The 16192-nt window shown below is 32.2% G+C and overlaps 1 protein-coding gene across 1 annotated transcript; it reads right to left on the minus strand.

Moving 5' to 3' along the window:
• Positions 1–2969: 2969 nt before the first annotated feature.
• On the minus strand, positions 2970–9156 carry LOC123664393. Its single transcript, XM_045598939.1, has 7 exons — positions 9129–9156; positions 8031–8144; positions 6557–6665; positions 5725–5861; positions 4488–4594; positions 3980–4105; positions 2970–3099 (listed from the first exon to the last, which is right to left on the minus strand). The coding sequence occupies exons 1-7, from the start codon at positions 9154–9156 to the stop codon at positions 2992–2994; spliced, it is 729 nt and encodes a 242-aa protein (XP_045454895.1). The 3' UTR covers positions 2970–2991.
• Positions 9157–16192: the final 7036 nt, after the last annotated feature.

Here is a 16192-nt window from a genome sequence, read left to right on the forward strand (position 1 = left end):
ACAGGGAGAAAACATTTTTATAGTATGCAGTTTTGCATCTCGATGTATTTAATTGACTTCAATTATGCATATGAGATTCAATACTACTTATTTAGCAAATTGACGAGTATTCATAACGTTCATTTGGTTTTAATTTTTATACTTGCTAGCTTACATATTAAGGATTTATATTAAAAAAAAAATAATCTCATTAATATCGTTAGCTCGCTCTATATAAACCAATATGTACATAATGAAAACTTTTTAAAAATATATGAATATGTTTAAAATACACACACGGCTGTCTGGTTTTAAGTTAAGACGATTTATATAGACACAATTTTGGAATGTTTGTTCCATACAGATACATACAGATAATATACATATAAATAAATATATTACACAAAAAGGTCAGGGCAGAAATCGATCACACAAACCCCCGAAATAAAGCAGGGTAACTGCAAACTGCGCAACCGGCTATACACGGGCTAATCTCGACAAGTATTTGTTCGAACTATTGTCCACGATAGGGAATAATTTGTACGTCATATATAGATAACAAAGTAATTTAGAACATATTCGAAACTATAGTAATAATATGATTTTTTTTTTTTTAAATCACTTAATACCCAAGTTATCAATATCAAAATACTTAAGAGCTAAAAAGCATTAATACTGTCGCAAATACACCCTGTTCGAAATTTTACAGTTTGTAAGCAAAACGGTTCATTTTTCGGTTGTGGGAACCAGTTTTAAATAAATTAACGATTATTCAAAACACGATCAGTGTGAAATTAATCCCATGCGACTTAATACGGCTACCGTAATGAGAGTTCTGCATATTTTAAATCTTCATATAAATTGCTCGAGGGTTATAACTCTTGACCAACAGGATTCTGTTTTAATGGTTGGTAGTAAAAGTGTTTATTAAAACATTGCATGACTATTTTAAGACGGATAAAGATGATGACACTGTGTAAAGGGTATGTTTGACAGCATAAGAGTACTATTTTTTTCTTTTCCGTATAATTCGTAATATAAATGAAAAGATTGTGTTTAATTGATAGGTTTTATTTAAGTTATGAAAGTCTACGCCTTGTGATTTTATTTCTCTTTAAGGTATTCTTGTTACGTTATATACAGGATTAGTTCAAAGTTTACGATATCTATTAAAAATAACAAAATATCTTAGTCATAGACTTATGATTTTTTTCACGAAATGGTTTTCATTTGTAAGAAATTAAAATTTTTATACCAGCATTAAAATTTTAAAATCCAATGTTATAAAAGTAATTTACCACTTGTAATTATGCAATGTCAATGAGGCTTTAGGGGACTTACAAGACTGCTACATTACCTTTTAGTACGTGCATAATTATCTAATTTTAATGATCCAAATCGAGATGGTTCTATCATTACAAACCGAATAAATGACCCTGTGCCGTACCTTACACGTTGGAATATACAGAGCCGGACTATTTAGATATCGGGGCATTCAGTAAATCAATACAGTACTCCTCAATTGTCACAATTCGAAAAAAAAAAAAAAACAAGAAATAATAATTTTATATTTATTTTAGCTATTAATTAGGATATTTATTTAGTTTCAAAGTGGTGTGTGGATTTATTGTAATATCGTTAAATGATAAACTTGTCTTGACGAAGCTGAATTTTACAAAGATAATTTTCTTATAATAAATTACATACTTATCAAATCCAAGATATATAATAAAAAAAAGGGTTACTCGTCAAGAATTTATAATACTATCCTTAAACCATTAAAATTCGTTAAGATATTGTTAAGGGGTCTCATCTGAGTCTTTTCTCTCATAATCCGGACCTGGATTATATGTTCCTCAAACTGAAATCAACTAGTTGTAATTGGACCATTTTCAAATGTAACCCAAAAGCATGGATAGCTATAATAATAATGGTTAACGGGATGCCCCTCGTTTAATTTTATGTAATTACATTTAATTTATTACTAAGATAAAATTACATTAAACGTTAATTCCTGAACACTGAGTGAGTGAGTGTATGTTATGAACAGGTTATAAAATTTATTTCTTATGTTATTAATATTATAAGAAACTAGCTGACCCGGCGAACTTCGTATCGCCTAACAGTCGATTCTTTAATTTTATTATTTTTTTTTAGAATTTTTCTCTCCGTAAGAACCATCCTCGTACTTCAAGGAATATTTTAAAAAAAGAATTGGCGAAATCGGTCCAACCGTTCTCGAGTTTTGCGCTTAGCAACACATTCAGCGACTCATTTTTATATTATAGAAGAATAAACCTATAATGAAGTTACAACTTTAAAACAACACACAACACAAACACACTTATGTGAGGAGATAACAACACAAACTTAAACAGTTTATGTTAGGACTTATGACTACCCTGTTGACGTAGTTTGTAGTGGCCCTGCTTTCTGGTTCGCGGGGAGTGTTATATATAAATGACATACATACATTTATATGAATATTTATACAAAAATATATATGTAGCTATATCAATCGGCTATTACCTATAATTCGAGCATTACGTTGCTTAACTTAGGAACAGATAACTAAGTGTTATGTTAAAGATTTAAAAAAATGCCAAATAATAATTTTATTGTATTTTAAAATTCTTATTATTTATATGTACACTAGCTTAGCGTAAACTTTGTTTTGCCATATATGTTATAAACCCCCTTAATTCCCCCCCCCCCCCCCCCTTATAACTAAGCGTATGAAAAATTGATGTTGGACGATTTTGAAACCTATATGCTATATACAATGTAACGTATATGCACACAAAATTTCATAAAAATCGGTCTAGCCGTTTCGGAGGACTATCGTAACTAGCATTGTGTCACGATAATTTTATTTATAAGATCAATTGAAAAAAAAAGTTAGAAACAGACGACTGTTTGTAAATTCAGTAATATTACACGGTATAAAAAGCAAGAACACAAGCTTTAAATAGTATTGAGAATAAAGTAAGCACGTTTGTAAAATTTATTTATTTAATATGGTACTATATCCGTGGAAGATTCAATCCAAGGCTTGTATGATGATATGTCCAAAAAGCGACTGGGAGCTGAACAGCCTGGCCCTTTGAGACCAAAACCGACCTAGACAAAAAATTTACAGTTAAATTTACAATAAATGGATGTCGCAGTGATCAAATCACCTGGATATTGTGCTAGCAGTCATCGGTTCGATTAACGGTAAACAGAACGATTTGCGTAGTTTTTTCATATGTTTTCGTGGTCTGTGCTTGTTATATGGCTATTTTGGTCTAGGCTGGAATTACATGATACATGGAGGATGATGAGTGTTAAGTTAGTAAGTTATTGTCGTCATGTTAGTAATCAAATTACTTTTCAATAAGCTTCTTAATTAATTCATTTCACTTCAGCCTGATACAGTCCACTGCTGGACATAGGCCTAGTTCATGTCAAAAAGGCATGAACTCATGTGTTTTTCCCATAGTCACCACTCTAGGCAGGCAAGTTGGTGTTATGCCAAGGAACCTCAAGCATATTTGTTATGAAAGAACGCCTAGAGCGGGTGGGAGTAGGAAGCAATTTGAAACGGGATCGAAGGTAAGGGAGGAGACTTTTGATCGTGGAGTATGTTATAATGGAAAAAAAGGATGTGCATATCATGGCGAAGGTGGATAGGGAGTCACTTACGTTTAGTCTGAAAGTGGGAGATGCGATCATATTTACGTAAACCACAAAAAGCGTATTGCAAGATATTGTAGATGCTCCAATTTAATAAGTAGCTCCTGTGTCACATCTAAATAGCACACAACTGCATAGTCGAGAATGAGTAAGAGAAGGGATTGCGCAAGCAAAATTTTTGTTTTAAATGGTTAAAAGAATTGGAGACGAGAAATACGTATAGAATAAAAATTGTCATTAAATAAAAAGGCAAAAGCAATAAGGAAATATTTATATACATCGTGTTTGAAATACGTAACCGAGATAACTAAATTATTTAACTTACAAACATCCAAGGACCAGTCGTATTCGATACAAGAGCCATTCCGTTATCCCATGCGCAATTTTTCTTGTTATTCTTAGCAAAAGCACAGAAGTAGCTTGTCGGGGTATGTAATGCATCGGTTCTAAACTAAAAAGAAAGATTTATAATTAGCTAGCATTCCGCCCCGGCTTCACACGGGTATTTAACAAAAAATTAAAAATATATTTTTTTCCTTAATTCTATTGAAAATATAACGCCTATGTCACCCGCGGATAGTGTAGCTTCCCAACAGTGAAAGAATTTTTCAAATCGGTTCTGTAGTTACAGAGCCTATTCGATGCAAACAAACGATCAAATATTTCTTCTTCATAATATTAATATAGTAAAATCATTTTTCTTCGTGTAAAAGTGGACAAAAATCATCATACATAAATGTTATAAACAAAATTTAATCGAATCGAGAACCTCCTTCTTTTTTAAGTTAGTTAAAAATTAATGAAAGATTAAAAAACGAAATCTTGTATTTTACCCCAAGTCGGTTGTAGAATTCGGTGCAAAGCGGTTGTTCGACGAATTCCAGTTTATAAATTACTTTTTCTAAAAATCTGTGTTCTGAAATATAATGATATATCAAATATTAGTACGCTAAGGATATGATGTTAGCCTATCTTTTTAGAAAAAACTCACAATTATTCCACATAAATTATATATCATTTTATAGATAATTGCTTGCACTACCGCCATCAACAACAAAATTACTAGTGCTTTTGTTTTTGTAAATTAATTAATTATAAAAATTACATATATGATGGCTTTAATTTTAAAACAACGTCAACATGATTGACGGTCGGTAATTTTTTTACTTACTTAGTGGGAATTATTCGAACGATTATTGCTAGTATCAAATAATTGTAATAACCATACGTCAACGTAATATTGCCAACATCTAGAATATACAATAAATGCGTAATTTAATTAAGATATAAGTTCTGAATCAGCGCTTATAATTTTGCATCTTCTGAATTGAATAATAGATTATAAATTAACTAAATGATCATAATGATATGGTAAAATAAGTTTGTATATATTCGTAAATTACACATTCCAAACAGAAAATATATGGATTGAATATATTTTATATATTTTTATTATACGAAAATATATTACAAAAAATATCTAGTTTATTACCGTCAGTGTATCCCACTACATACAAATTATTTTTTGTATTATAATTGTATTCAGGCCAACATACAGGTTTTAGTTGATCTGGAAATTACGATTATACATATATATTTCAGTTTATTAAAGAAAATAACAATATCCTAACCTAGTGTAATGTATAACTGAATCAATCAGCCCGACTGGGGTAGTACCTCGACCTTACAGAAGATCACAGCTAAATAATACTGTTTTCAAGCAGTATTGTGTTCCTGTTGGTGAGTAAGGTGACCAGAGCTCTTGAGGGGGGGTTTGGGGATTTGGTCGGCAACGCGCTTGCGATGCTTCTGATGTTGCAGGCGTCTATAACCTACGGTAATCTCTTACCGTCAGGTGAGCCGTACGCTTGTTTGCCGACCTAGTGATATAAAAAAAAATGTGTATGTGTTGTAGTGTCTAACTGCATCATCTCATCACTAATAGAATGATTAGGTAAACGATAAATTTGTACATTACTATATTCACTGTTTTATTAAATTATTATCATTGTATTTGTATTCTAAAAAAAATATTAAGTGAATAAATAAATAAATAAATAAATAAAAGACCTTGGTAATCCGTCAGTTCCACTAAAGCAATAGTATTGTAGGTCGCGTACTCATACTCCGGATGAAGCACAAAACCTTTGACACCGCTGGACCAAGTTTTATTATCATTTATGATGAACATTGCCTTCGCTTCTCTCCTACAATAAAATAGTGATTACTTCTATTACAGATATATCCAACCAACTTAACCAAAGGTACTACCCGTATCTATGGATCTTGCAATAGTGCCGAAATATCGGGAACTAAAAATATAATATATATATATATATAAATTACGCGTCACATTGTTTGACCGCGATGGACTCCTAAACTACTTAACCGATTTTAATGAAATTTGCACACCGTGTGCAGTTTGATCCAACTTGAAAGATAGGTTATATATATGGTATGGTATGGTATATTTTAATGTATGTAATTATTATAGTTTGGAATAAAAATAAGGTTGTACGAAATTCGCCAGGTCAGCTAGTAATATATAAGTATCTTTTACATACTCACATGGACATCTGATCCTAAGATAGACAACTTAATATCTGTTTTATAGGTAACAGCCGACTTATATAACTAGTTTTTTTTTTTTACTAATATACATGCATAAATAAATACATAAACTCGTATTACACACCAAGACGCGGGTCGAAATCGAATCCACAAACTCTGGAGCAGAAAGCAGACTCACTGCAAACTACGCCAATCGGCCAATTAAAAATGGTAAGCAACAAACGTTTACCGAGTTTATGTCATCATATCCTGTTCAATAAAAATCTTACTGGCAGTGACCATGAAAGCGTTAATGTTATCTGTTCAACTTTAAATAAAGAAAAATCCTTACTTAAATAAAAAACTAGGAATGTTAGCAATATCATCAGCGTTAGTTATACAGTAACTCTTCGTCACCAGTACTGTTCCAGTTAAGGCTACTTTGAAAGATTCACCTTCGTCTGTAAATAAATGAATCATTCTATTGGGGTACGTAAATCTCCGGGGCGAGGTGGCGAATGCTAGCGCGATCCCATCTTACCCCACCCAGGCGGACGACTGCTCACACGTGGTGGTTTCTTTAGTCAGTGGGAGTCTGGCATAACTCTCTGGTGCCGCGCCGGAAGTTATCCATGATGGATTTTCGCCACGTTAAAAAAAAGGGTACGGAAATCTACAAAAATAATACGCCGTCTGACTGTTGTGTTAGCGATTGGAAGTTCGATTCTCAATTGCGATAAATACCTGTTTGTATAATCCGTACAGAAATTGCCTCGATCTAGTTACTATAGTATATCTTATGTGTGTTTCCTTACATTAACGCTTTAGCCTGTAATATCCCACTACTGGGCATAGGCCTTTTCCCCATGTAGGAGAAGGATCAGAGCTTAATCCACCACGCCGCTCTAATGCGGGTTGGCGGATATATAGCCGTCGGTCCCGGTTGTTATCATATACACCTGATAGCGATCGTTACTCATAGTAGGGAATAGGGGAGATTCCCTACTAGGAGTAACGGTCGCTATCAGGCGTACATGATAACAACCGGGACCGACGGCTTAACGTGCTCTCCGAGGCACGGTGGGGAGACTCACAAGGACTGCACAAACACTCAGACCACGACAAACACCTGTATTGGCCATACAGGTGTTTGTCGTGGTATACAAATGTTTGTCATGTGCGGGGATCGAACCCGCAAGTGCTTCCTTACATTTATTATAACTGAAGTACCCTAGTAGTCCTACTGTGCCCACAGTAGGAAATTTCCTGTTTAAAAAAATGGAGCAGCCCGACTCGGCTAGCACCTCGACCTTACAGAAGATCATAGCTAAATCATACTGATTTCAAGTAGTATTGTATTTCTGTTGGTGGACAAGGTAACCAGAACTCCTGGGGAGGGTCGGCAACGCGCTTACGATGCTTTTGGTGTTGCAAGTGATGCAGATAAGCTACGGTAAAAGCTTTCCGTCAGGTGAGCTAATACGCTTGTTTGCTGACCTTGATATATCTATATAGGTAAATAAAAATGAATGTTTGTCAATATGTCTTATATCATGATATGATCATATATGATCTTCAGCAAAGTATTGTATTACTTTTGGGTAAAGGAAACGGTAGGTTCTGAGTTGGTACGACCAAAAATAAACCTCAGCAACGCGTGCAGGGTACAGCTAGTATTTAATAAAAAACATATTCATATTCTAATCCAGAAAACTTGAAAAAAACTAGATTAATGTTACGAGAGTCATAAAAATATAAATAAAATATTCTGAACACAAAGGAACGATTTAATAAATAGAAATAAGTCAATGAAAAAAGCATCTTACGTATATGTACGCGTAACACGCCTAACCAAGGTAGAGCCTTCGTCTCACCTATGTTACCTTCTTTTAAATTTGATTTTGTCGACACATCACATATTGTTAGTGATGATCTGTAACCTAAAATAACAGTTAAAATGATGCTTAGTTAGTTATGTTAGATAAACACAACCTACAAGACTAGCTAATATAGAAAGTATATATACGGCTGATGGTCCCCTTTGGTATCATAGACATCAGATAGGAATAGGTACTCGTTGTAGGCATTTTTTCCACTAGACCATCTCTTATTGGATGAAAGAAAATAAGAGACCCTAAAATTCATCTAACAAATATCCACCTCAATGAGATTTCTGTTATATCCATCCCAAATTTTCAAATCGATATAGTAGTCCCTGAGATCAGCACGTGTTCACTTTAGTTTTATTACGTTAATACTACTTTATATTTAATAAAATATTCCTGTAATGATAATTTTACAAACCAGGTAAAACTAAAAAAATAATGTAGTGAATAAAATACATTTGCATTACATTGAATGTAAATATTAATTAAGTTTGGTATGAAGCTTGAAATTACAAATTATTTTATGCTTATAGAATGAAATTTTACGATATTTCTTTGATATTTTTACATAAGGCTAAAAATTAACTCTAACTTCATTCAACTTTTTTCATTCAGTTAAGTAAGAAAAATAATTGTGTCTGAAATAAAAGGCTTATATTATTATTATTATTAATTCAACGTAAACTTCAGAAAGAATTATTAATATTATGTATATTTACAAGAATATTGATTTTTTTTTTTCTTATATAAATACTAAGTACCTGGGTAACCGAGCGTAGCTCGGTATTTTTAGTAAATCGTGTGTTTTGGAAATCATATTTAAATACGACTTACATATTGATAAAATATGAATAATATTTTTCGATTTTACCGACATAATAATAAAAAATCTGAACTGCCTATTTAAATAAAAATAACGAGTGCAATTAGGAAAAAAAAGGAAAAATAATAATTGATCTGGAAATATGAGGATTTGAACGCGGCTGGCCGATTTCTCACTTGAGCTAATACAACTTTATTGACAATTGCGAAATTTACCTTCGTATTCGAGCGATATTGAAGCCATTTTTTCATTGTCTAAAAACTGGGATAAAACGACATTTTCTAAAAATGAATCCTAGCTAGATTTATTTATCTCCCCCGAAATCCCCTGCATACTAAATTTCATGAAAATCGTTGGAGCTGTTTCCGAGATTTAGATTCTATATATGTATATCATAGATATAGTAAAAAAAAGTAGATAATGCGCGGCCTTTGTTGTTAGTGAAGCCACAAAACTCGGCTCCTTCAAGTAAATACACGCGCTCACGCACACATATGCATCAAACTACGCTCATTTTCGTTAGTATGTCACGAGGCTTCATACAGTAACTTTGCTTATAAAATGCCGTCTTGTGTGATTAAATGGTGCAAAAACAATACCAAAGTAAACAAAAAATCTGAAGGAATATCGTTTCACACGTAAGTACATATAAAACTTTAAATTTATTGTTATTCCAAAATAATATTGAGGTTATTCGGAACTTATAATTTCAATGTCACGAAATGACGTACCACGGGAGTGTTGCCAGTAGTTCTTTTTTTCAATACCCCAAAATGTGGGTAAGTAAATTGTACGCAATCAGAAAAATAATGAAGTAAAAAGTAGACATAGTTATTGTTTTTTTTTCGTGTTATTTTATGTTACATAAATTGAAAATAAAAAAATCAAAATATATTTATGAATTATTAACTCGTTTGTTTTATGTTTTAACTTTTTACAATTTTTGAGTAAACTAGGTACCCATATTTTACTATCAAATTTCATGGTTTTAGGTTTCCAACGAATATTTTAATAAGAGGTGAATGGGTAGCGGCTGTAAGACTGAGAAAATGACCACGATTATGCTGGCCATGCGCATAAAGTCAATTTAATACGATTAGTGATTGAAAAATATTTGAACATAAGACTACATCATATTAGTAAAATGCAAACAATGACGTCGACTCTGAGTTCTAAGCGACAAAAATTTAGAAAACTTATACAACATAAAGGGTTCTAGGTTTAAGAAAAATAGTTAAAAAAAACCGACTGCAAACTGAAAAGAGATAAACAGAGGGGATAGGAAGTGTCCATTCATACGATTATCTTACGAATATATTTTTTTATTATTCTACCGATTTTTTGTTTTATTTTTAGTAAATTTATTTAAAACTATAAACAGGTTTTTATTTTCACATACCCATTTTACCTATATTAAATTAATTGTTTAATAAAAATTTTAGGGACTTTTTTTAAAGGGTGTCAACACTTCACTCACTCACACATCTTTAAAAAAGTGGCTTCAGTTTTCTGTTCTAGGTGCGTTATCTACCTTTTTTTACTTGATCTATGATGTATATACAAGAATTGCTCGTTTAATAGTAAAGATAATCGCAGTGTAAACACGAGAAGTCATAATAAAATTGTAACTCCAAATTTCCGACTACGAAAAGGACACGTCTCCTTTCTGGGTTATGGTATTCGCGTATATAATAAAACCCCACAAAAATTTTGCAACTCTCTCAACACAAATTTAAAGTATTTATTAAAGAAATTAATAGATAAAGCGTATTATCCGGTGTAGGATTACAAAGATGATAAAGATTTGTGGACTTAGTGACACTGTATTTCATGCAAGATATTTATAATTTTATATTAAAACACAGTTTGTTATTTTCAAAAGAGTAACTGCGTTTCTTGCCGATTCTTCTCTACAGAATTAAAAATTCCGAATCGGTGGTAGCTTCGCTTTTTTATGTAACTAGATCGGCAAACAAGCGTACGGCTCACCTGATGGTAAGCGATTACCGTAGCTTATAGACGTCTGCAACACCAGAAGCATCGTAAGCGCGTTTCCGACCCCATCCCTAGTTTCCCCAGGAGCTCTGGTCACCTTACTTACCAACAGGAACACAGCACTGCTTAAAAACTGTGTTACATATCTAGCTGTGATCTTCTGTAAGGCCGAGGTACTACCCCAGTGGGGCTGCTCCATATTTTGAGCAGGAAATTTCCTGTAGTACCCTACCTCAGTTACTTTTAAAAATAATAATCACTTTATTTATTTATTTATTTAATTATTTATTAGGATGTTTATTTCCCACCTTATTAGTACAGAAAATACAAACTGAACTTCTTAACTAAAACTTACAACGAATAACTAGCATTCACTGAAATTCCACGTTATACATAAGTAAAGGCTAACAAATTTTTAGCTTGTAAATAAGCTCGACCCTCAGCGTATCTATTTCAAGCTGTCTTTATTGATGGCTACAGCCTACAAGTGAAGACAATGCAGTTACGATTACTGGCGCTGAGCTAAAAACTACACCAAACGGTGTGTTCCACTTGCGTTCTTTATTCATTCACTTTAAAACAAACTATTACAAAAAATATATATGAAATAATTAATATTTGTTTTTGAAAGCCATGCTTTAAAAAAAATATTATAAACTCTGAATTTTGTAATGACGTAATGAATGAATAATCTTGTGGTATGAGATTAGTAAAATATTGAGTAAGATTCTTTATTTACGCTTTGTTATGCTTTACAAAAAGTAGGTATATACATATAATAATAATCTTGTTTATAAAAATATATTTTTAAAAATTACAAATGATTGTGAAATACAACGGCCAATCTTCTTGTCAGTAAGCCATTGCCTCCAGATAATCTGATTACACTTATCAATTTATAATAAAACTAGCTGTGCCCGCGACTTCATCCGCGTGGAATTTAACAAAAAAATATTGTTCAGTTCGCAGATTTATAAAATATATAATTTTCTAAAATAAAAGTAGCTTAAGTTACTGCTTATTACATTAGCTATCTGCCAGTGAAAGTTCCATCAAAATCGGCCCAGCTGTTTCAGATATTAGCTGGAACAATAGACAGACAGACAGACAAACAAAAATTGTAAAAAATATTATTTTGGTATATGTACCGTGTATGCATCCACGTGCATTTAGTAAAAGCGATTATTTTAATATAATAAACAGACACTCCAATTTTATTTAATTGTATAGATCTATCAAATTCAAATATAAGCAATTTACACCAAGATAAAATAATATAATTGTTCGTAGTCTTAGGTAATACTAACATAACAAATACGATATTCGGAACTCCAAAACATTAAATCGCTTGATTTATATACAAAATATTTAAACAAATTTACCTTGAGAATAATTATTGTGTAAACAATGTATGGAAGACACATAATTTATTAGTCACGATATTCACATTAGACAGTTGTAATCAGAGTACAGATTTATTACATTTTGCTTATTGCTGACAATCCACACAAAATAACTGTAATTATCACTAGCAGGACAGTGTAAATAGTTATAAATAAAAAATATATATTGAGATGATACGGCATTATTAATGACAATAAATTATATATTTCAAATATATCATATATCACCAATTTTAATATAACATTTTAATTAGTAATATACTCCTAAATTAGATAGTAAAATTATGAATGCTCTGTTACATTTTTTTTTTGTTTCTTAATGCATTTAAAAAGGCTTTTTTATCCCGGCAAGTTGGCGTAAAAAAATTCTTCTAAATTTCAGTTACCTTAAGTTTTGTATTTTTGTTGTTATAAAAGTAAATTAACTATAAGGTACAAAATATTTGTAAATGTAAGGGTCATTTTTAAAACAATAAATACGATTTTCATATTATTAATTTCATAAAAATATCAGCATAGGTCAGCATATATTACGACCGCTCTAATGTACTGGTGCGTATGCCATGTCGACGACGACTAAACACCGAGGGTCGCGGTCTCGATTCCCACTCGGAGTGGATATTTGTGTTTATACAAATATTTATTTCTAGTCTGGTTGTTAGTACTTGTGGATCTCCCCACCGTGCGCTCTCCGTGACATACGATAAGCTGTCGGTCGCAGCTGTTATCATGTACACCTGATAGCAATCGTTATTCAAAGTAAGGAACATATCCGCCAACGCGCATTGGAGCACCGTGGTGGATTAAGCTCTGATCCTTCTCATACATGGAAGAAACCTATGCCCAACAGTGGGATGTTACAGGCAGAAGCGATTTCAATATTAAAACTATGACATCATAACTAAAACTTTATGATCCTTGCTATAAAAAAGTAATTGAGCAGAATATTTTAACATAATCTGAATTAATATCGTTTATAAAACATACCACTATCTCGTTCTTAAACCATACATCTCATATGTTAGAAAGAGACAAACAAACATCAATTAATTCAATAATATATTTTTAAACCTTACTGCAAGATATAAGCGGAACGCAATTTGATTCTTATTTACACAGACGGATATCCGATAGTATGGCGCGTGCCTCTACGAAATTCAAGTTACTTGTTCACTCCGACAGTGATTAGTGGAACATGCCTTTGTTATGTTGGATTTTAAATAAATCGATTCGTATGTAAAAGAACTTCATTACTTGCAGTAACACATACAAAAAAGGTCACGTCTTTTTTATTAAACTATATCAAATTATGTATTTTGTAAAATGCCAATAAACCTTTTCTGAATAGAATATAGCTAAAAAACAAATACTTATAAACTAAATAACGAATACTTAAAATTTAAAAAAGGGTATACTAAAATAATATTTGTACATTCTATAAAATTTCGACATTTCGTACAAGTAACATCGGCAATGGACGCAACAATAGATATACAAACAAGTATATTTACAACTCCGGTGTTATTAAAAAATAAATAAATATTAAGGTAATATTTAATAAAATTTAATAATCATTAATTTATTTATTTTAAAATCCTATAAAAAATGTCTATTTCCCTGATACCACAGGCGTCGTACCCCCTGCGTCGTCGACATATTAATGCAGATACATGTATCCACGTCAAATTATGCCCATTATCAACATTAGGAGGCTTAGCATCCATTGAAGATATAGCGATATAAAACGCGATATTGCTATTTTTTTTAAAATACAATATACAAAAATTACAATTTTTATTTATTGTAATAATAATATATGCTATATAGGTACATATAAATATAATTAGTAAAACAAACTGCATAATTTTTTTTGCTGACTGTTCTTTAGGAAAGCAACTCAAACCCTGTGTCATAACAACAGCCTATACATATATTTTATAAATTATTCATGGCATTATATTGATTAAAAATAATTTTACAGGAATACATAACACGCCAAAAAATCACTAGACAAGTATCTAGTGAAATCATTGAGTTTGAAAAATAAAATAGAACAATATCTATCTCTACTTACGGATAAAAATTTGAGTCATTCTTACCATTAATTAACACAATTTCACAAAAAACTAGACAATTCATTAAAAGACGTACGAGGTTAGTCTTTTCTAGATGTTACACTAAAATAAATTAGAAATCACACATGAAAACCTTGTACTTAGCTGTTGTAGCATAGCATCTAAGGGGCGTACACCTTATTAGGATAAGTATAAGTTAACAATATGCAATTTAGTTATACTCGATAGAAAGATATGCGGGAGATTCTTATCGATAAAGTAGGATGTGTCTAGCGGTGTAGAAATTATTGTGCCTGTATTCTTAGCAACGTCTCACCTCGACATAAACTTTATTGGCAAAGAGTTATTCAAAATACCATAATTTTATACCGAGGTATTTGACCTTGGCATGTCCGGTACAATGGTGTCATTTGTTAGATACATTCAAAATTGATATCCAATTAGAAAAAATTAACAAAAAAATTATTAGTAGCAACAATCTTTAATCTCTTCCAATTTACTTACAATAATTAAGAACTCTTACTTGTTTTTCCAAAGTTTATTTCAGTAACTTTTACCCGACTACCGAAGAGAGCTAATGTTTTTCGAGTGTATGTATTTATGTCGGTAACGGCAGTAAGAATATAACCACCCCTCCCATCCCGTGGGTGTCGTAAGAGGAGACTAAGGGATAACACAGTTCCACTACCACCTTGGAACTTAAAATGCCCACCGATGGTGGCATAACCATCCAACTGCTGGCTTTGAAATACACAGGCCAAAGATGGGCTGCAGCGTTTTCGTTGCGACAAAGCCAGCCCTGCGGTCACCAACCGGCCTGCGCAGCGTGGTGACTATGGGCGATACACATGAATTCACGCCATTTTTGGCGCGAACTTGTGGGGGCCTATATCCAGCAGTGGACTGCGATAGGCTGAACTGAACTGTATGTATATATGAATATTTGAATGTAAAATACCTTAGAAGAGCTTTAACGTCTACGAAAACTTATTTTGAAAAGAAACTTGGGTTCCGATAAAGTGCTTATTTATTAATGATAAACTAAAATGTATGTCATAAAAATTAACTACTAACTATCATCATCACGACTAACTAATAACCCAAATAAATTCAATTGATAGTTGGAGTCAGCGTTTTGTAGAACTTTTCCAATGGTGTAATTATATTATTGATACATTAAAATATCCAAAGTTTATGTAAGTATCGAATGGAATATAGTAAACGGTGCACTGAATATACTTCACGCTAAATTGTAGACATTGTTTTTTACACTTTCGTGGTTATTTGTTACAGACGGTTTTTTTCGTTATTTTAATTATTTTTTTTACAAAAAAACATCTACCCTCCGTAGTCATCGAACTGGAAACCCCTAAGGCGTGCATGAAATGTCTACATTTACGTTTAAATTACATAACATAAACTAAAAAATAATACGTTTTAAATTCTAGAATCCAGAAAATACTGAGAACCTAAGAATGGATCATAACTCACACAATAATGACCACAGTAAACTATTCCCACATAAAACACCATTAAACTCATTACGCCGTCTTCGCTTAAGCGTTTCGGAGATACGCCCACGAGCATACATTCATGGACGATTATCCGGTAATGATTTCTTACACATTATCCCTCAGATAGTTGTAGCATTGAAGTTCCCAATTACATAGAATTATAAGACCGACACGATTATAGACAGGAAAACAGGCTTAAAGTTCACGAAAAGCACTAAAGCTACATGATTTTACACAAACCGCTGTGTGTGGGTATGAGGATTCAATCTTGTATAATTGAAATAAAATCTTA

The sequence above is a fragment of the Melitaea cinxia genome, chromosome 22, assembly GCF_905220565.1.
Source record: "Melitaea cinxia chromosome 22, ilMelCinx1.1, whole genome shotgun sequence".
Lineage (NCBI taxonomy): Eukaryota > Metazoa > Arthropoda > Insecta > Lepidoptera > Nymphalidae > Melitaea > Melitaea cinxia.